Source organism: Embiotoca jacksoni, unplaced genomic scaffold (assembly GCF_022577435.1).
Source record: "Embiotoca jacksoni isolate LCO1_2020_lvr unplaced genomic scaffold, fEmbJac1.0.p SCAF_26, whole genome shotgun sequence".
NCBI classification, from domain to species: Eukaryota; Metazoa; Chordata; class Actinopteri; family Embiotocidae; genus Embiotoca; species Embiotoca jacksoni.
Genome location: NW_027185377.1, coordinates 4,891,203 through 4,912,210, shown reverse-complemented (window position 1 = coordinate 4,912,210; position 21,008 = coordinate 4,891,203). Strand labels below are relative to the sequence as shown.

At 45.6% G+C, this 21,008-nt stretch overlaps 1 protein-coding gene across 1 annotated transcript; it reads left to right on the top strand.

The window, feature by feature from the left end:
- The first annotated feature begins 65 nt into the window (after window positions 1-65).
- Window positions 66-21,008, top strand: ppp1r9bb (protein phosphatase 1, regulatory subunit 9Bb). The gene is made up of 11 exons (XM_069160226.1): window positions 66-154; window positions 449-1,899; window positions 12,026-12,158; window positions 14,018-14,138; window positions 14,483-14,587; window positions 16,570-16,702; window positions 18,027-18,179; window positions 18,292-18,345; window positions 18,476-18,705; window positions 18,818-18,914; window positions 19,458-21,008. The coding sequence occupies exons 2-11, from the start codon at window positions 517-519 to the stop codon at window positions 19,506-19,508; spliced, it is 2,460 nt and encodes an 819-aa protein (XP_069016327.1). The 5' UTR covers window positions 66-154; window positions 449-516; the 3' UTR covers window positions 19,509-21,008.

Sequence of the window (21,008 nt, the reverse complement as noted above, 5' to 3'; positions counted from 1 at the left end):
AAAAAAAAAAAAAAAATCGGAGACGGGCACTATGACCCAGCGGCTCCCTCCTCCATGCAGCAGCAGAGCAGTCTGCCGCTACCAGAGGACCAGAAATCTGCAGCTCACAGAATGAAGAGATCAAAATGATGCTGCCTGTAAAAAGGGATTAAACGTAAGCAATCTGTCGTCAGCTGCGGTAAATCCGCGGCTCATTACTGTTCTGTTTTTCTGTGCAAATGTTTTTTAACGAGTAATGCCATTATCCGGGAAGGTTAGGTTTGTATTGTTGGAACTGCAAACGAGCTAATGACAGATGCATCGTGCTCACTTTCTCCGTTGCACTAGGCGAGAATTGCAGCGGATGCAAGCAGGCCCTTAACGCGAGCTGTTGTTTTTGTTTCTCCCCATCTGCCGGTCTCGTCTGGGCGCCCCCCTCGCTGGGATCGGCTGCTGTTGGATAATACAGATTTGCCACCGGGAGTTGAGAAAGGAGACATGCCGCCGCTGAGCATCCGCTGCGACGCTTGACTGACCATGATGAAGACCGAATCTACATCCAAGAGCACCGGCTCTGGCTCCACGCTCAGGAGCCCATCCCCGCACAGAAACGCGTACGAGGCGGGGATGCAGGCCCTGAAGCCCGTCAAAGACAATGCTGCGAACGGGGACATGCAGGAGGGCCCCCGAGGGCGCAGGTACGGCTCCAACGTGCACCGTATTAAAAACATGTTCCAGCAGATGCAGACCACATCCCCAGCCGACGCAGAGGGAGAGGACCCCGCCAAGAACGCCGACAAATCGGTGCGCCTCTCCCTCCCCAGAGCCGGTAGCCTGAACGAGAACGTGGACCACAGCGCGCTGCTGAAGCTCGGGTCCACCGTGTCCGAGCGCGTCAACAAGTTCGACCCCAAATCGGAGAACGGGCACCCTCGGGCGTCGTCGCCCAGCTACTCCAAGCTGCAGGAGACCCGCCGCATCTTCGAGCAGCAGCAGGAGAAGCTGCAGCAGGAGAAGTTGCAGCAGGAGAAGCTGCAGCAGGAGAAGCTGGCCACCACCAGGGTCCTTCTGAAGACAGACAAGGCCTCAGGCTTCCAGGACGGCAGGTTGGACGTGGTGGCTCGTTTTAACGGCAGCACAGAGTCCCTGGACAGCCTGGACACTAGCGAGGCAGTGTCCCCCACGGTCAGCCAGCTCAGTGCTGTGTTTGAACGGGCGGCGGAGCTCCGGAACAACCTCCACCGCCTCTCCTCCACGCCACCGCTCCCATCCCGGGGGGTCAGCGCCAAGGTGGGCGTGTTGAACTCCAAGATAATCACAAAGAGGGTCAGTGCCTTCGCATCGGGCAACCAAGAGGAAGACTTAAGCAATCAGAAGGGCCAAGAGGCGCCTCCGAGGGGCCCCAGGGGAAGGGGGACTCCCCCATCTGAAGGCTTTAATGGGGGCCAGAGTGTTGGCCAAATGACTGAACTTTCCAGTAATGTAGGAGAGCCAAACGAGAGAGAAAAGACTGTTTCAGATGCAGGTGTTGAGGCCAAAGCTGAGGCACACTCTGGGTCCATAGAGCCCACGACGCTGCAAAGTGACATCCGCATCTCTGTGGAGAATGGAGAAACTGCAGCTGGGAAGCAAAGCTCTCCGAAGGGTGGTGACACGCTCAGGCAGGAGGGGGAGAAGGATGCTGAGGAGGAGGAGGAGGACAGGACACTGAGAGACGAGCAGTCGGGCCGGGACTCGGTGGATATCAGTACCTACAGCGCGGTGGGGGAGGACTTCGGAGGAAGCCAGAAGGACGAGGACGAAGACGAGGAGGATGACCGCTACGAGCCCGAGTCCAGCTGTGTGGAGATTTCTGGGTTGCCCACGGAGGAGGACCCGCCCCCTTCGAGGAAGATTCGCTTCAGCATAGATCCCATCAAGGTGAGGAAACTATGCAGCGGAAAAACACATCAAACGACTATTAGAAGACACATGAAGATAATGTCTTTCAGATTCTACCCCCAGAGAGTTTAATTATGCTTAGGTGCTGATTTCTGAATTGTAATTATGTCTGTTTTCTGCTGTGGGATTTTTTTTTTTTTTCTTCACCCTCTGTGTTCAGAGTCGCGTTGAACTTGACCTTAAAAGCTTATCTACTGTGTTAGCATGATAGCTGGCGCCTCTGTCAGCTTTTTTATGAACTCCCTCAGCCTCTGCCGGTGTCACACTGATGCTGACATTTTGATTTTACCCTGATTCAACACAGGGCTTTGCACGCTGTTAAAACACCCTCCCCTCACGCAGTAGCCAATTGCTGCTGGACGGTCCCTGCATTCCTACCGTGCAGCTGACATGGGCCCCCCAAAAAAAAGAGCCACAGTGTAGATGCTTATCTGAAAATGCAGCGGGAGCTGCTTCTGTAAATAATTGCTGGGGGAGAGACGGGACAGAAAAGGGCCCTGGGTAATTATCCAGGTTTTCAGAGAAGAGGGTTCTCTGCTGCGGAAAGAGAAAGGCCGGTGAACGCTGGTTGGGGAACTGAGTGAGGAATGGAGTTGTTTTTGTGTGTGTGAGAAAGAGAGAAAGAGGAAGTGAGAAAAAGGAAAAGAAAAATACACTGTGATTCACTCTTTGACCGGTGAGATGAGAGAGTAGGACAGACGAGGAGGAGGAAGAAGAAGCGGAGGAGGAAGATTTGATTTAAAGTGTCTCGGTGTGTCTGGGGGTGGTGTAATGGTCCGGAGAGGAGCATCGGATTCTCTCCAGCTCAGTCCTGCCGCTCGGCTCTGCCTTGAGGTCTGAGGCGTGCGGAGACTCTGCCGGCTGAAGCGGGCCCTGACACTGTACGTCTCACACAGTCCCTCTCGCAGGAACTACATTTCAGTGACTAAGCACTCCTGTCCCATATCATGACTCATCAAGTCAGAACTTGCTCTTGTTATCTTCACTTTGCTGCACATTTTTTTCCAGTAGTGCCGAGTTACTGTGGCTAGATTTGTCTGCATCTGAGAGAGTTTTAAAAAACCAATGCAACACCATCTCAAACTGAAAATGCACTTTAAAGGAAATGATTTGACATTTTGAGGAACAGGTGTATTCATATCTTTTTAGAGAAGTGGATGTTTACGAAACTAACTGTCAGTAAACATCCTTATTTTCATCCCTCGTTCAAAGGTAAATTTTAAAAAAAAAGTGCCTTCCGTGACAACTCTCTAAAATGTTGAACTGTTCCTTTAATGCTCATCTAGTTTAACTAACATGACACTATTGGTAAAATTGACATATTTAAAGCACCTGAAAACATATCTGTGACTAAACAGCTAAAGCGAATGTAATTAACTTATTGTTTATATACATTTCTGCTCTCTTAACAACTATTTCTTACATTGTTTTGGTCACATTGGTACATGAAAATATGCAACATCATATTTTTACATCAAAGTCATGCCTGCTTCAAATAAGAGAAGAGCGCAGACAAAACGGAAATATCGCTTATGATAATAAGTATAATAATATACGTATATACAATATATTAATAATACCTGTACCTCCAAACTATTTTTACCAGTGAAAGCACAAACACAATATTTTAAACTCAAATCACATAAAAAAAAGAAAACCTATAAAGCATTTATGTGCAGCAATGTCTGTGCGTGTGTGCTAATTATGCTCATACCGATACGTCTTCATGTCTCAATTATTAAGCTTTAATATATTGAGTAAATGCCAAAAACCCCACAAATCCTATATAAATCATGCATGAGCTTTGGATACCTGTCATGCAGTCGTTATACGGGGGGGGGGGGGGGGGGGGGGGGGGAGAAAAAAGACTTTTACCACATTATTTTATCCTCATGAGATCAAAGGTGGACGCCATGAGGAGGCGATAAAAAGTCATAACTCATCGCCTCTAATAAAAAAAGGCAGAATTCGGGTTTTGACCCTGCAGCCGTCGCTGGAGAATAAACCCCCGACTGGGTCCTTTCACACTGTATCAGTGCGACCTTTGTTATGGAGATTGATGCAAGGGTGAGTGATGGGGGTGGGGTGGGGTGGGGTGGGGGGGGGCTGCTGAGAGTAAAAGTGTGAGTGTGTGTGGGGGGGTGAGGTCAAATGGGAGGGGCATCATTATGTAGCTCAAATGTCATGCGACTGTATTACTGCCAGCTCTTAAGTCACACTGTCAGTTGGTTTTCTCTTCCAAACAGGAAGTGACCATTTTCAGTGCATATTTCCACCACTCCCCCACCCCCTCTGTCTTAGCAACAGTTCAGCTTTTGGCCATAATTAAAGTCCTGTTGTGGTGATGGCGGTCTGCCTGCCTGCCTGCCTGCCTGTCTCTGTCCTCTCAAAACCGTCAAAAAATAGCAGCTCTGCTCCGGGTAGACTTCACACTGGACTCTTTGTTTGCTCCTCCTGACACTGTTTTCTCTCGCTCCCTTCTTTCCTCCCTTTTTTCACTCTTTGTCAGCAGTCTGCTACAGTTAGTAAAAATAGCAGCATTGTTATTATCGTCACAGGCTTGCCTCGCTTTTCAGGGGCCGCCTCCTTGTCGAAACACAGGAAGCTGCTTCTCATGTCTTATTTATCCGTGAAAGCTTGTTTGTTTTGGCTTCGTTCTATATCTCGCTCACTATCAGTATACCGTAGATGACGGCGTAGCCTCATGGCGTGTTGTGATTTTTCATTATTTATCCCATTGTGCAGGGAGAGCACAAAAAAAAAAAAAAAAGAAAAGAAAAAGAGATAATCTCTGCTGGATTTGTGCTGCGTTCCCTCCGAGCCAGGAATAATCAGATTTATTCCTCCTGCACCAGAATCACCGTGGTAGCTCATCACCTTGCCTGCTCTTACACTTTTAATGCCCCCGTTACCACCATCTCTCACACACACACACACGCACACGTACACGCACACACACACGCACACACACACACACACACACACACACACACACACACACACACACACACACACACACACACACACACACACACACACACACACGCACTCTTCCCCGTCCTCTTCCTACGCAACTCTAAGCAGCCGTCCTGCCAGCCTGCTCAGAGAACACCTATGATTTTCTTCTGCACCGTATCATTAACACAAACAATGACTTTACTGATATAGTAATAAATGTTGGATTTCGACATACACACAAAAGGAGGAATTGCAGATTTCAACGTTGCAAAATAAGAGAAAACCCCTCTGCAGCCTCAGGTCAGCCAATGAGGGATCGCCCCGGGGGGACGGGTAATACATCACCACGTGTCAAGGTATCCTCAAACCGTCTATTACTTGGACTCAGAGAGGCTGCAGTATTTCACACAGTGCATTACTCACAGCCAGGAGGGGCCGGAGACCAGACAGATTATCAACAAGGTCACGCTGCCCCACTTCTCGGTCCTGCAGCGGCGGTGGGTTGGAACCGCGATGTGCCCACACTCGGTCAGGTTACTGCGACAAGCCGCGTTATGCAACGTCTCGGTCATGATGTCTGAGTGCTGTTGTGTTTCATCCCGTCCAACATGCCTTCATCTTGTCAAAAAAACAAAAACAAACAGCCGCTGGTTACAGTGATCTATGAGGCTCCTGCTGCCCTGTGTGAAGGTGCATATTCACCTTCTTTAGAACGTCTTGCTTCTGTAGTTCATGTTTACTGATTAAGCACAAGGCTGATGTTTTTTTTTTTGTTTTTAACAGTAAACATATGAAAAGTGTCTCGGTCTGACAGTCAAGGCCTCTGTACTCTGTCGGTGGCACTCAGCACCCTTTCTGCTCAAAAACATTCAGCTTCACGAACAGAAAAGGCTGAATAATTTCAGAAAACAGCCAACATTAGTCACATTGTTTGGGATCTTCTTTCAGTTGCAAATTAATGAATATTTGACGCTTAAAATAAACTACTAATGCCCACGTTTGTGGTAATGAGGGAACCTCTCAGCCAGTGTGGCATAGAGGAGTAAACTATATGGCTTTGACCATCAGCTCACTGTTAATTGTTTCTACTATTGAGGTTATGTTTTCCGTTTTGTGAGCTTGTTTGTCAACAGGATTATTAAAAAAAACAGCCTGATTTTCATTAAACTTGGTGGAAGGATGTAGCATCAGTCAAGGAAGAACCCATTCAGTTTTGGAGGCGTAGCCAAACCACAGGACGGATGCACAAGTTATTTTTCACTTTTTTTTTTTTACATTGCGAGATAGGAAATTTGATCGAGTAAATATCATACATCTTGACGTCCAGTAGATGGTATTGAAGTTCAATAGGAACAAAACATAGGCCATCCTAGAAACACGTCGACTCCATTTCACAATCCACATTCAGGGGTACCAGTAATCCTCAAGGACGTTAGGCCTCAGTCAGGAACAAGCATACGCTGTTTGGCATCGTTTTTAGTAGGTTTGGAAATATGTCAACACAGATAAAAGTTCAGATAAAAAGAAGTATGCAAAGTAAAATGGAATAAAACTAAATCTGAAATATGTATATAACGACACTGATGGCTTTATAATCTCTAAATTAGTGTACAAGAAAGTTAATGGGCTTCACACAACCTAAATGAATATGAATATATAAACTGCCTTATCAAGGCGGCATAATGAATAGTGGTCATACAAATATAATAGACCATGATATAAAATGCAATGAGTAGGATAGAAGATAAATGTGAATAATAAAAAGAATACATACTGTATTAAGTAATAAATTATATAATTAACGTAAAAAAACCCATCAGGTAGTCGTTGTATCATGTTGATGCATCCCATATGTACTATAGTTCCGTTCAGTCCTCTGCGGCTGACCTTATTCTCTTCCTGCCGTGTCTCTCCCGCAGGTCAACGTTAAGCTTAAACATGACCGCTGACCAAAATCTGCCCTGCCAAAAGAGACGGGCTTTGGAGCCATGCAACCGTTACCATGACAATACCGCCATATCCATTTTATTGGCGAGGGATGTCAACAGCAGCAAGGGGACACATCCCTTATTTCCCGTCTGCGTGTTGCACATCTGGGATCTGGATTAACCCCCAATTTTAGGAGGATTTAGAAGCAATTACCTGCCACTTGTTTAACCTGTCGCGCTCGGCGAAGCAATAAATGTTGGTGTCGTTAAAATGTAAAGAGGAAAAGTGCCAAACATGCTCAAGTTTGACGGCATAATTAAGCGTCATACATGCAGCGTGATCCTAAGAATACTGGATTAATTAAAGCACGTGTGTATGTAGAGGGAAAAAGTGAGGGGTCTAAAGTTGGAGCAGCCAAATCTGAAATCTCACAGGATGCACGGTGATCAACTTAATTCACTTGGGCATTTAAGGTGGAAATAAAAAAGTTGAAATTATAGCGGGGATAGTATGAGCAATGAAAATGATGGAAAGTTGGTTGGTTGCAGCGTGCGGTGGGAGTGGAAAACACGCTATTTCTGACAAAACCAACGGGACCACCTCCACACATCCCATTGGCTGAGTCCAAAATTAGATCTGTTTTTTGGGAGTCAAGAGGGAAAGAAACACAGCGGTCGACATGCTGCTGTGGGCGGTGGGGGGGGGGGGAGGATGGTGTGTGTGTGTGTGTGGGGGGGGGGGGGGGGGGGGATACGGACGTGCTAGTTAACACCACGGTGTTACCCAATCACGTCGTAGCCAAAGGGCCTATCAAGATGGAACCACACCGTAGCCGAGCCGAGGCCTGCGGGAGCTGCCTCTATCATTTAGCCGTCTCTCTCTGTCACGACAACTGTGTTGTAAAATGCTGCCCGTCACTCACTGGCTGCTTTTTATACCCTTTACAGTCCCGAGTGGGCGCCCGTCACAGACACAAACACAATCTGGTAGCCATTGAGAGCTCGAGCTCGCGGCCCGCGGAGCTTTTGTAGGACGTCCCAGGCGGCTGGTAGCGGAGGGAGGGAGGAAGGGAGTTTCCTGGCCATCTGTTAGCTCCTCTGACCTACTATCTGCCACAACTGGAAAAGCATCCTTCTCCAGAGCCCTGCCAACCCCCCCCCCCCTCCCTCTCCTCCTCCCCTCCGCCACCGCCGCCGCCGCCGCCCATGCATTTAATCCCAATGTTTGTCTTCCGAAGACAGCCACCTCACCGCTGCAGGAGTTTACCTATCGTGCTGGTCTATGTGCGTAAGGTGAGGCTGGAGTCAAAAACGTTGCATCATGCAGGATCCCAATTAGTCAGTGAGTGGGATCACTGTGTACAAGGCGGGGGATGGGGGGGGCGCGGGGGGAGGAGTCGTCCTACTGGGAGTAAAAAAAAAAAAAAAGTGTTCCTTTTGTACCAGTGAAGCTGAAAGGTTGTAAGTCCGGCCTGCATCGTGGCATCTGCCCATCGAAACCCACCCCCCCCCACCCCTCCACCGTGGCCCCAGCCGGTCACGACACGCATCCAGTCGCCGCTGTTTACTCGCAGTGCCACGTTAAACGCCGCTGAGCCTCCTCGTTTGATCTCCCCGCAGCGTCGTGGGCGTAACACTGAGGGCACCACAAGCCACCAGCTGCAGCCTCTTGATCTGCAAAACTCAAGGAGGGAAGCGGTGCAGGCTCGGACCGCCCTGTTGTTGTTTTACGACCCGTTACTTAGGATGCAAACAGTGTCGTTTTTTTTTTTTTCTTGTTTTTTTTTTCCCCCTCCGTGCCTGTAATCCACATTCTGCTAATCCGCCTAAATACAAAGGTAACCTAAATCAAAAGCCATTAGACTGCAGTGCTGCTGCCGTGCTACGTCATCTGCAGGAGTCGTACAGTAAAACAAAACAGCAGCACAAATAATGGGTGTCAGTGCTGCTGCAAGTAAACATTTTATCATCATTTTTTTTGCCCGTTCTTTTTTTTCTTCTTTTTAAAAAAAAATTATTATTAGTAATTATGCTGTTAATTAAATATAAAAAGAAATGGGGTTATAATGCCTGCAAGTGTTTAACTAAAGACTGATTAGCAGCTGAAAAGACAAAAAACAATCAATTTACAGTGAAAAGAAAAACAAATAACTGAGCAAGTTCCTCGTATTTGAGAAGCTGGAAACAGTAAATGCTTTCGCAGCTGCGGATACATAAATTGTTGTCAATTGACGGAAAAGTACGGCATTGTGGGAAATATGCTTATTTGCTCCTGCCGAGTGTTTGTGTTCGCAACATTTACAGAATAAATAGGAAGCTGCAGCCAAGGAGAGCGGAGCGTAAAGACTGGAAACGGAGGGTGACAGCTAGCCTCGTTTAGGCTCGCTGATTAAAACGTTGCGCTATATTTTGTTTGCGTAATCCGAGTGAAAACGAAAGTGTAAACACGCGCGGGCCGTTTCGTGGACATTAACAGTCACTTCCTGACCACGACAAGGAACGTCTGCGACTGTATTTGCAAGTAATAATCAAAATGTAATTTTCGCGCCAGAATTAGAGATAAAAAAAAAAAAAAAATCGGCCTTGTCACCACTTGATGAGCAGTTGGCGATGGCAGTGATTTGGCTCGAGGCGATCACGTTGTAAACTCTTGTTCTGACGGGGAGAGGAGGCTTTAAGTGCGGCGGCAGAGGACTCGCGCGGCGCTCGGCGACGCGTGGAAAATACGACGATGCCGAGTGCGTGTGAGGAGAGCGCGGGGCCGCTTGCGTCTCAGAGGAGCAGCCGAAAGTGACAGGCTCTTTTTACTGTGGGGTTGCCACGGAGACGGGGGAACCGTACCGTGCCGCCGAAGAGCGGCAGTGAAGCCAAGAGACGCGACCGCAACACGGACGGACAAACTAAACGACACGCGGGAGTTGCGTGGAATAAGCCGGACGCGGGACGGGGGGACGGGGGGACGGGGGACAAAATTGTGAAAATCTTTTTGCACAACGGAGATGAAGATTGTTGATGAATTTAAATAACACAGGATGTGTGAAAAAAAAAAAAAAGGAGGTCCAGCACTGAATCAGTGCAGCTAGTGGAGCATGCAAGGTGGTGCATACATAATCACCTCGGACGAGTGAAAGTGAGGCTCTTAAAGACCCAGCTTACTCTTTGTGTGTGTGTGTGTGTGTGTGTGTGTGTGTGTGTGCGTGTGCGTGTGTGTGTGTGTGTGTGTGTGCGTGTGTGCGTGTGCGTGTGTGTGTGTGTGTGGCCTGTGAGCAGCAGCTGCAGAAGGGCCTCCATTAGCATGCTGGAGGTGGTTATGTAAACTGTCATGCTGTTAGAGCGGAGTGAATGTGGGAAGTTGAGCTCTGAAAACAGAGGCCTCTGTCTTCACGAGAGCGACTTCGGCGGTTGTGATTGATTTCCCCCCGGCGCGTCTGATACAGATCACCGCTGTGAGATGATACAGGGAGCCCGGAGGCCTCGAGGAAACGCTGCGGCTGTCTCGGTTTAAAACGCTCAATAAATCTGAATTGCATTACGTCCGCATTAACGGCGGCGGTCAGTTATTATTGAATCATGAATCTGTCTTGTCTCGTCCCGGCTGCCGTACGTCTCCACAAACCCCCCCCCCCCCCCCCCCCCCCACCCCCGGAGCTGAAATTCATTTTTTTTTTTTTTTTTTTTTTTTTTAGCAAATCTCAAAAATTCAAAAAGTAGTTTGAAGTGCATGCTGAAATACATAAATCGTACCTCTGTCAGTTAGTCAACTTGCCAGAAGGTAAAGATAGGAATTCTTGAATTTTTATTATCTTGAGCAGATAAATATTTCAGGAATTAAATTAGATTAAACTAAATACTAGATTTAAAATGTGAATCGTTCGTGCACGGCTATCCTACAGCATATCCTACATTTTTTTGGGGTACTTTTATTCCTAACATTTCGCGCAAGCGTGTGATGGCAGAGAACACGAGGTGTTTCGTGGTATCGGCAAACATCAGAGTCAGGCAGGACGTGTGCAGCTCATTTCAGGGGAATTTGAGTGTTAATAATCTCAACCAGCGTTCCTTTCCTGCGAGTAATGGTCCTGTTTGCGTCAGTATGTTACAGCTCATCTTTCTGCAGAAAACGGACGGAAGTCATCTTTTCCATGGAACTTTTATAATGGCCAATTCTTGAAGCGTTTACATCATTTAGCGCGGATTTGGACGCAACCACCTGCAGCCCCGTCACAATCTGTAATTTTCATGTGAATAAATGAACACTTTGCCGATCTTAACGCACAAATGGAGTCGACGAAACAGTGAATCGATGAGCGGCAGTGTGCACAGGAAGCGATGCGTTTTCTGCTTTCAGTAGCAGCTACTATATTTAGAGCGGAGGTGAGAATCACCAGTGGCTCCATGATACCATATTATCACAGTCCCGAAGCCGCGGCTGTTATGATGTACAGACGGTGATGAATTTTCTTTTCCATTTTTTTTTAAACATGTGGCAATTTATTTGCTTTTAAGCTGCAAATTGTGTAGCTTTTGTTAGCATCTGTTCTATTGCAGCAAAATGGGATTGTCAAGCAGACAGACTGACCACACGCTCATAACAACCTGTCATAAATGTTGCATGCGCCTGACAAACTCATATATATATTAAATATTGATAGTTAGTGTCCATCTATCTATGAAATATGCCTTCGTAAAATATCGCAATATACTGTGCTCTATAGGTTGGTTTTTTTTACCCACCACTAATCAGAGTCAATTATGAAAATGCAGTTTAAAGGTTTTTATTTTTTTTTAATTTTTTATATATCTTTTTGTATTTATACTGCAGAGGCCCACTGCTCCCCCTGCTGCATATCTTTTTTTGTTCAGCGAAACTGACTTCATATTAGCTCTCCACAAGAAATCTGCACTACATCGTACTTATAGATACTGCGGTTTAGCGTCACTGTGGTTGTTGTCTGTTTTATCGTTTTTTATTGCTACATATTTATACTTTTCTTGTTTTATATTTTTGCACGCCGTGGGACTTTGAGAAACAATTTTTCGATCTATCCGTATGTCTGCACGTCATATGGCGGATTGACATTAAAGTTGAAAGCAAATGAGCACATTTCCCAAATGATCTCACAAATATATCCCATTTTAAGACAGACCAAAAAAGACTATGGGAACCTATTGAAACTCTACAAACATTTACTGATCCAGCCTCCCGTCTCCTCCCACAGGTGTTCGCCACCTATCCCAACGAGGACTACGACAGACGTAATGAAGACGTGGATCCCATGGCAGCGTCTGCTGAGTACGAGCTGGAGAAGAGGGTGGAGAGGCTGGACCTGTTCCCCGTGGAGCTGGAGAAAGGTACCGAACATTATCGAGGCACCTACAGTACAACGCCCGCTTTTTTCTTCCCAGTGCTTATCTGCAGAGGATTTATCACATTTTTTGTCTGTAAAAGCTGCAGGACATGCCAGTGCGTCTACGTATTTACGGTATTTCAACCCGCTGGAGGCTCCAGGTGGCTGATTTGCACTATAATAGGAAACGGAATACAGGAAATGTTCAATTCATGGAGATGTATTTGAATAATTAACCTCCCACTGGACAGCGCTGTTGTAACTATCTTTGAAGTAATGAAGAAATCCAACATTTGCTTATTACCGAAGTAAAAAAGGCCTGCAGTGTTCACCAGGTGCCTTCTGCCAACCATCTTTCCCTCCACTTGGCAAAGTAAATGTTTTCCCTCCCATCTCTCCCCCAGTGAGCCACAATTCCAACATCCCTCCAACATTACGGTGCATTAATATATGTACAGGAGACTATATTTAGACTTGTGTACAGGGCACCTTACATGGGATGCCATGTGTGAACGTGTTTTAATATAAATGACGTGCTGCAGTGTGTCTACTGTCTGCATTCATTTAATCAGAGTAAACTAGAAGCTGAAAGAAACTTGTGCTCAGAGAATTAATACGCTATTTCAGCACATCACGCCTCCGGCAGGATGTCTGTGTTACAGTGATTCTCGTTTAACATTCGAGTCACATACACAGACGTTAACTAAAATAGCTTTGTTTTTTTTATAATTTCAAGACCACATGAAGGTTGCATCTATTTATTTTTTTCCTCAGATACAAAGAGGAGCTTCTGCATGCTTTTATTTTAACTGCGGTTATATACCAGTGACAGTTCACACAGAATGCAGCAGGTGTCAGTTTCACAGAGATAAAACGCTCACACCACTTCTGATTCTAATATAGGCTCTGCTCGGTCGTATCAGGTCAACATAAATTGATTTATAGGTCGTATTTAAAGACAACAATAGCTAACCAAAGTATTGTGCAAGCGAAATATTAAAAGCTATGAAACGGTACAATAAAGTCACACCCAAAAAAAAAAAAAAAGCCACTCTCATACTCACACGGCGGAATAAAGATGTGTTGTAAAACGAGAAGAATCCCGCCTGTCATGCAAAGGCAACTTACGAGCTGCCGCCTTCTGCACCAGCTGTAAGCGTGAGAGGGAAGTCTGGCTCACACCATCAAAAAGGATAAAAGCGTGTATAACCCCTTTCAAAACCCTTAAACGATAAAAAAAAAAGGGCTCTACCTCAGATAAGAGCCTTAGTTGGAAAGAGCTAGTTTATCTGTTTGTCCAATTTGAAGTCACGGTCCAGTGTCACACCCAGATTTTGTATGCAGTGGGTTTCAAATATGGTTCCAGGGAACACAGGTCCATATGAGGGGCATCAGATCCTGCTACTACAGTACTTTACAAATCTTTTCATGGACTTGCTGTCAACTGTGTGGCTGGTTTTCTGTAAAGATGTTCGACATATCCGTGGCAATTCTCCTCAAACAACATACAACATTCTAAAATATATTTTTTGTTAACATTCCTAAAGTATTTTTCAGAACATTGTCAGAACATTATTCCCAAATTCTTAAAAAAAGCTTTCTCAGTAACAACGTTGCAGCAAGTCCCTGCTTCCATTTCAAATTAAGAGCCTTCCTTTCAAATTAAAAGACCCTTAGGGTTTCACACAGTGCAGCCATAATCTTAAGTTTTGTCCTTGTCCTGTTCGCCCTCAAATGCAGTGGTGGTAACACTTGACTCCCTATGACGTGGCCACATAACAAATCAAACTTACTAAACCTGTTGAACATGGTTTCAGTGACAGTTTGGTAACAGCTAGTCTGGTTCCCCTGCTCTTATTTCAGATGGCGATGGACTGGGCATCAGTATCATTGGGATGGGTGCAGGGGCGGACATGGGCCTGGAGAAACTGGGCATATTTGTCAAGACAGTCACAGACGGAGGAGCAGCACAGAGGGATAACAGGTAAGTTAGTTGATGTTGAATTTACTTTCAGTCAAAGTAAATTCCTGATCCGGTAAAGAGAAATGAAACGGAAACATCCTGAGTAAAATTTACAGGCAAACTGAAAAGGCCTTTGTCGAGCGCACGTCATCCTGAGGTTAACTTAGCAGTTGTAGTTTTATTTCCAGGCGTGGATGCTTTATTGTCCCAGTTGCTTATTGTGATTCCTGGCAACTGCAAATGGGTCTTTCTGCCAAAACAATGATTTATAAATGGAGTTGGGCTTGTGTGGGCTTAAGAATAAAAAGGATGAACAAGGACTATGGCTGAGCTATTTGTGTAAACCTCCAAACTGTCTCCTCCAGGATCCAGGTGAACGATCTGATCGTAGAGGTGGACGGGACCAGTTTGGTGGGAGTCACCCAAAGCTTTGCCGCCACCGTACTCAGGAACACCTCAGGATCTGTCAAGTAAGAGTCACTCTGAATAGTCAGACTTCTGTGGAAATCGCTTCAGCTCACTTTTAGATTAAAAAAAACAACATCATTTTTTATCAGCCATCGAAAAGTGGAAAACTTGATCTGTCAGTTGGTCTACGCTGAAATATCAGAACAACTATTTTTAGCGGTCTGCCGTGAAATTTTGTACAGTCCTTAATCGTCCCAAGAGGATGCATTTTAACGACTTCTGTGATTTCCTTTTCTTCTACTGCGATGTGAAAGTTGATGTTTTAGTTTTTTAGTGACCTATTTCGATAACAATCATCATCACTTCATCTCCTCAGATCAAAACGCGTGCATCACTTTGATTTGATGCACGTGTAACCTGCAAGGCGTAAGACATTCCCACCGGCCTCGGCTGCACTTCCTGTTTCGCGATAATTAGCGAATGCTAGCGTGCTAACATACTAAACTATCATGGTGAAAATGGAAAACCTTCCCTGATAGCCTTACAGAACAACCACATAATTACACGTGAAAACAAAGTATGTCGCCCATGGAAAACATGTGGTTTCAGAACATTTCCATGGTGTAATGTGTAAAACCCATGTAGATTCCCATCTGAAAACTTTTACACGTATTTGGCTTTTATATGCGGGAACATATGACCGTCACGTGATAACATGTGAAAAACACGAGGAACTCGTGCGTTCTTGTCTGTCGGGGTGAAACGTCAACATCTCGGCTTTTTCATTACGAGCATGTTCGCGTGCTAATATTTGCCTCAAGGCACTTATGTCCTCTTTGTTAAATTGCCATTTACTTGCACAGTCACCATTTGGTGGTTTTCTAAATGCCTCAGCCGTGACCGGGACACATTTTTTTCGCTTCCCTTTTCGTCGGTACAACTTTCTGCGGCATCCAGCGATCTTCCTTCTGGAGATGGTTTCGTTCTGATACATTACCCACAAGCCCGTCTTGCGCGCGAGGCCCGACGTCTACCGCGCCCTCCCCATTCCCTTCACCAGATGTATATCTCCCACGGTTCGTGATTATGCCCTCTTTCAGCTTGGAGAAAGCTGCTTTTGGAGACATTCTGAATAAAGGTCCAAAGATCCCACACTCGAGCCACAGAATGCACGGTTATCAGGGACAAACGGAGTTGGCGTCGGAAGCGTCAGTTTGAAATGCCAGAGGGCTATTTGGAGCCGTCGCTCTTTGGAGTTTTGGTGGTGCCGACTGCTCCCGCCTGCTCCCCTTTTGTCATCCAAGCTCATTCATAATTCAGGGTTTTAGTGGTCAGCGCTGTTGGGATAATTGTCAGTGTTGTGTGACTTGCGAAGATCAGAGACCTCCATAGATAGCTCATACATTATGCATCCTCTGCAGCGACGCTCATGAAGAAGAAAAAAAACAACAAAAAACGTCAGGCAGACAAATAGACCGGGACAGGAAGTGTGTTTGCGAACATTTAATTACCCCCGCTAAGCGCCGCAGCAATTGAAAGGCTGCAGCGGCGGGCTTAATAACCGTCTGGGGCTTTTGTTCATGATTCACTGTACTCCCCCCCCCCCCCCCGTTTACTGTTTTCTTTAATTGGACGGAGATTTATGAGCCTCAATCAGGAAACATACCGTCTATAAGCTCTATAAGGAACTGTACAGAGAGTTAAAAGAGAGACAGAGAGGCCGGGTTCATGGTCGTTTCAGCAGTAAACAGGAAGTCATTTTCTGTCACCATCAGAGAGCTGGTACATTCCTAACTGCATTAATGCACACACTGTAACAACTTAAGAAGGCTGTAAGTAGTGTGGTATGTATGAAAAACAGCCTCTTGATCCTGAAGGAGCCGTTGTTCCTGCTCCTCAGCGGTCAGGAGAAAAAAAAAAAAAAAAAAAAGCCAGCGCGCACATACAGCATCTTGCCATACGAGATAAATCTCCAGTCCCTTTGAACATGCGCAGCACTGCGTCCAGTCCTAACCGGGCTCGACCGACGACTCTCTAAATGCAGGTTCGTGATCGGGCGAGAGAAGCCGGGCGAGCAGAGCGAAGTGGCCCAGCTCATCCAGCAGACGTTGGAGCAGGAGCGCTGGCAGAGGGAGATGATGGAGCAGCGCTACAACCAGTACATGGACGAGCAAGAGGTCAGTCTGAGAAACGACCGAGACTGCTGGCGGTAGGATTCGAGCTGAAGAAGTGGAGAAGTGAGGGTGCAGTGCTTACCGATGCATCCTCCTCCTCACCTCCCCTACCCTCCTCCCCCTCCCGAGCAGACACCACCAACACTGGAATTAAACCAGATTGGTGAAAAAAAAAAAATGACATCCAAACGTTCAGGCTACGTTCTTAGAGACCCGCCTACAACTAGATTTCACGATTCTTGCAAGAAAAAATACAAACATAAAACGCAGCGTGCGAGTCCCGTGATGTTTTCCCGAAATGCATTTTGATTTCAGTATAAACACAAAAACCGGGACGCCAGTAACTGTTGAAAAACTATATATTTTTTTTTTTCAAACCTCGGTTGTCCTTGTATGTCCCTGGTTTCCCTCGAGGATTAAAATAAATAAATAAATAAATAAATCGATCTCGGCATCATCATGAACAGGAGCGAGCATTTTGTTGCGTGTGCTTCTGGCAAAAAAAACCCACACTTTAATATCCAGCATGTACTATCAGCATGATCAAACAATAAGCTAAGCTCCGAAATGGGGACAAATCAGGATGACTCAGATTTTGTGCCCTCGCTGGCCCTTTTTTTTTTTTTTTTTTTTATTATTTCTTTTTTCATTTGGTTAATCCTGTCTCAGACTCTTTCAGTTAAAGTTAAGAGAGCGTGTGCTGAAAAAAAAACTGCCTTTGGTTTCATTGTAACAGCAGAGAGGAAGTTGCCCCATTCATGAAGAGGGTGATGGTGGGTGGTTCTTCAACAGCAGCGGGTTGTATAATGGAAAGTGCAGTGTGCTCGTTAGTTTTGCACCACCTGGTGTTCGTTTGGTGTCACAGCACAGAAGTAAAACACCATGAAATGACTTATTTCGCTGTCTTCCTGTTTCCTGATATTTGAACCAAACGTTGAACTATAAATGTAAAGAATACTTTTTTTTTTCTCTCTTACAATCGCAATAATTTCAAAAACTTCCTGGAATGTCGAACCCCACGTTTAACGGCAAAATTTCATAATCGCAAGCAACTTTCTCCATATGATTGATATCAGTTTGCAGTAGCTTTAAAACCTCTCATCTTTTTAAACTGAGGTTTTGACTTATTAGTGTCTGACATTTCTTCTGTCATGAGTTGAATGGAATTTCATAATGATGAAGCAAAGCTACGCATAACTAATGATGATTCGGCATGTTTTCCCAGAAACATTGATCTCCGGGAACACTCTTGATTTGAAACTCCTTGCGCACCTACCTCTTCGCTGTACCTGTTGGTGGGTCTCTAACTTCGACCTCGTCCCTGCAGGGTGTAGAATACGGCACCGATGAGGAAGACGATGAGGACGAGGAGGCCAGTCCGCCGTATCCCAGCGCCATCGAGGTGTTTGACTTGGCGGAGAACGAGGACATGTCGCCCCTGGAGACGGATCCTGAGAAACTGGCCCACAAATACAAAGAGGTGAGACATGAATCATTTAACGGGAACATCTCCTCTGTAATCACAGCTCGGTGCCACCGACGTACCGAATATTAACACGTGTATTTAAAACGGTCTCCTTCTTACCATAAAGCTCCAGATAAAGCATGCTGTGACCCAGGCTGAGATCCAACAGCTGAAAAGAAAGGTAAGGTGTTAAAATCAAGATCATATTTCACGATTCATTTATGTAACCGAATGGGAAGAGATAGCGAAGGAACCTATATTGTTCGAAGTCGGAAGAACGTGTTAAACGGATGCTCCGTCTTTCTGTCCAGCTGCACCACGCCGAGCAGGACAAGCAGCGCTGGCGTATGGATAAGGCCCAGCTGGAGCAGACGCTGCAGGAGAACAAGGAGCGGATGGAGAAGCTGGAGGGCTACTGGATGGAGGCTCAGAGCCTGTGCCAGGCGGTGGACGAGCACCTGAAGGAGACGCAGGCGCAGTATCAGGCCCTGGAGCGCAAATACAGCAAAGCCAAACGCCTGATCAAAGAGTATCAGCAAAAGTAAGACGGTCTAACTACACACACGAAAGCTAACAGAGCTGCGTGGGATGTTTCGTTTGAGCTAAAAAAAAAAAAATATATATATATATATATGATCTGGTTCCTTTAACAGGGAGATTGAGTACCTGAAGAAGGAGACCCAGCGGTGTGCACAAGTCGGGGCTGAGGCCTCTCTTCTGAAGGAGGAGTCGGGACAGCTCCAAGAACAGGTATGGGGAGGTGACCAAAGGTTGCTCTGCTTGCATGCGTGACGTACGACGAATTCATGGCGTAGCATCCTGCGAGCGTCAAAGAAAACCCACCTGGTCGTGCGCCTGACCCGACGCGCCGCGTTTTTCGAACTTGGGACTAAATTTGCCGCGCGCCTCCCGCGAGCGTGTCCGCGGAGGAAACTCGCCGTGCGCTCGGTACCAGCGCCGACGGAAACGCGCGTCACTCAGGAGCTGACGGTGGATCGCGCCGTGAGATTTGCAACTCTTTACTGATTGGAGTTAATACCTTCCCGACAGGAGCAGTCTCTGAACTTGTTGATCCGCCTTCGTAGAGGAGCATTAATAGAGCGCAGACCTCCACCGAGGCCAACAAGTCATTTACTATTTTTTTTTTGACGCTGTGGTGACTTTTAGGTTCACCTGCTCGTGCTTTGAATTAAATCAACTTTCTCAAATTCTCTTACATGCCAGAAAAGATCTTGGAACAAACCGCGGCAGTTCTTGATTGTCACAACTACATTGTGCTGTTTTGTCTTCTAGGTGGCGGACCTGGAGTGCCGGGTGGAGGAGCTGAAATCTGAACCTTTATAAAAAGCCTCTTTTTTTTTTTTTTTTTTCTCCATTACATATAGAACTTCACCAGATGAAGGAGTGTTATTGTACTTGCAACGAACAGCAGGGTAGCTCTCGTCTCCCGACTCGAGCTCGGTTTCCGGTCGCATACTGTACGTGTCCTCAGGCTTCGTATTTCAGCCACGTAACCCTTTTAACCATGTTTTTCTGTTAACATTTATGGGAAGAACAGTTTTATCATCACCGACACAGACTCTGTCGAGCTCTAGATGTACTGTTCCTTTTTTCATTTCCAGAGTTGAGTATTTAATCCCTTAATTTGTGGTTTTGTGACAAACCAGCCTGTTGCTTTTAATTGCCAAAAAACAAAATCCTTTCTTTCTTTCTTTCGCCTAGTTTTGTGACCTTTTTTTTTTTTTTTTTTTTTCTTCAGAGTTTTGTACAGACGTGATACTGTGTGGTTTAACAATCGGTTTGGTTTGTAAAATTTTTTAATGTGTATAACATTTAACATAATATAAACTAATGAGATTGAGGGTTGTTGTATATTTTAAGTGATGAAGAGGTGTACATTGGACGAGAGATTGCACTGAGGAAGACATCGACATGGTGCTCCACTGGAAACGGAGGAAAGAAACGGGAACAGAGTTGAAAATTGTACAAACGGTAACCCAACCTTTCATAGGGGTGTCGTCACGTGACCCTGAGAACCACCTGCTGCCTACCTTTCAGAAGTGTTTGTGTATTTTTTACACATTGAGACTCGTTAAGGAGCGACCGATCCTCTGGTTTCAACCCCTCACTTCTTTCAAAAAAAAAAAATACAAAAAAAACAACAAAAAAAGGACCACGGAAACAAGCCTCCACAACTGCTGTGCCACAAACGACAATGGATCTCTCTTTACCCCCCTCTCCCCTCCCCCCCAAATGGATGTTGTCAAGGACTTGTGTAACCGGTATTAGTTAGGACTACTGATATAAGAAACATTACTGGACTGGGATGTCGAAGAAGCCGTTACCAGCAAGCAAAGTCTTAGATGAAAGAAGCTCGTCTCTAACCAGCAGCTGCACTTGACACCGCTGTGTGTAGCACATGGAAAAACACTGCCAGGTTTCCACCTGTTTCAGTTTACGCACAGTTTAAATTAAATTGAGTCTACTTGTGTCAACTGTCATACCAGTATGTTTGTATAGTTCAGGTCAGACTGAAATATTTTAATTTTACTTAATATTTATAATATAGTCAAGGTGGAAATATGAGCTAACAAGGACAAAAACTGACAAAAGCAATGCAAAAAGTAACGTCCAATAGACAAAGTTATACTGTCATGTAAAAAAAAAAGGAAAAAAAAAGAAGTAGATCTGGGTGACTACGAAAACAAAATTTAAGATGACTTAATTGAAAAAAAAAAACAACAAAAAAAACAGGCATGGTTATGAGTATTTTCATAATATTAAGGCTTGTACAGTGCACATGCTTTGCATTGTATGTTTTGTGGAATAAATGGTCAACAGTGA

Excerpts from the sequence above, each read along its gene's own strand:
- ppp1r9bb (XM_069160226.1), top strand. The coding sequence starts at position 517 with ATGATGAAGACCGAATCTACATCCAAGAGCACCGGCTCTGGCTCCACG. Across the intron at positions 12,159-14,017 it reads CCCCGTGGAGCTGGAGAAAG|ATGGCGATGGACTGGGCATC; the intron begins GTACCGAACATT and ends CTCTTATTTCAG. Across the intron at positions 18,346-18,475 it reads TCCAACAGCTGAAAAGAAAG|CTGCACCACGCCGAGCAGGA; the intron begins GTAAGGTGTTAA and ends CTTTCTGTCCAG.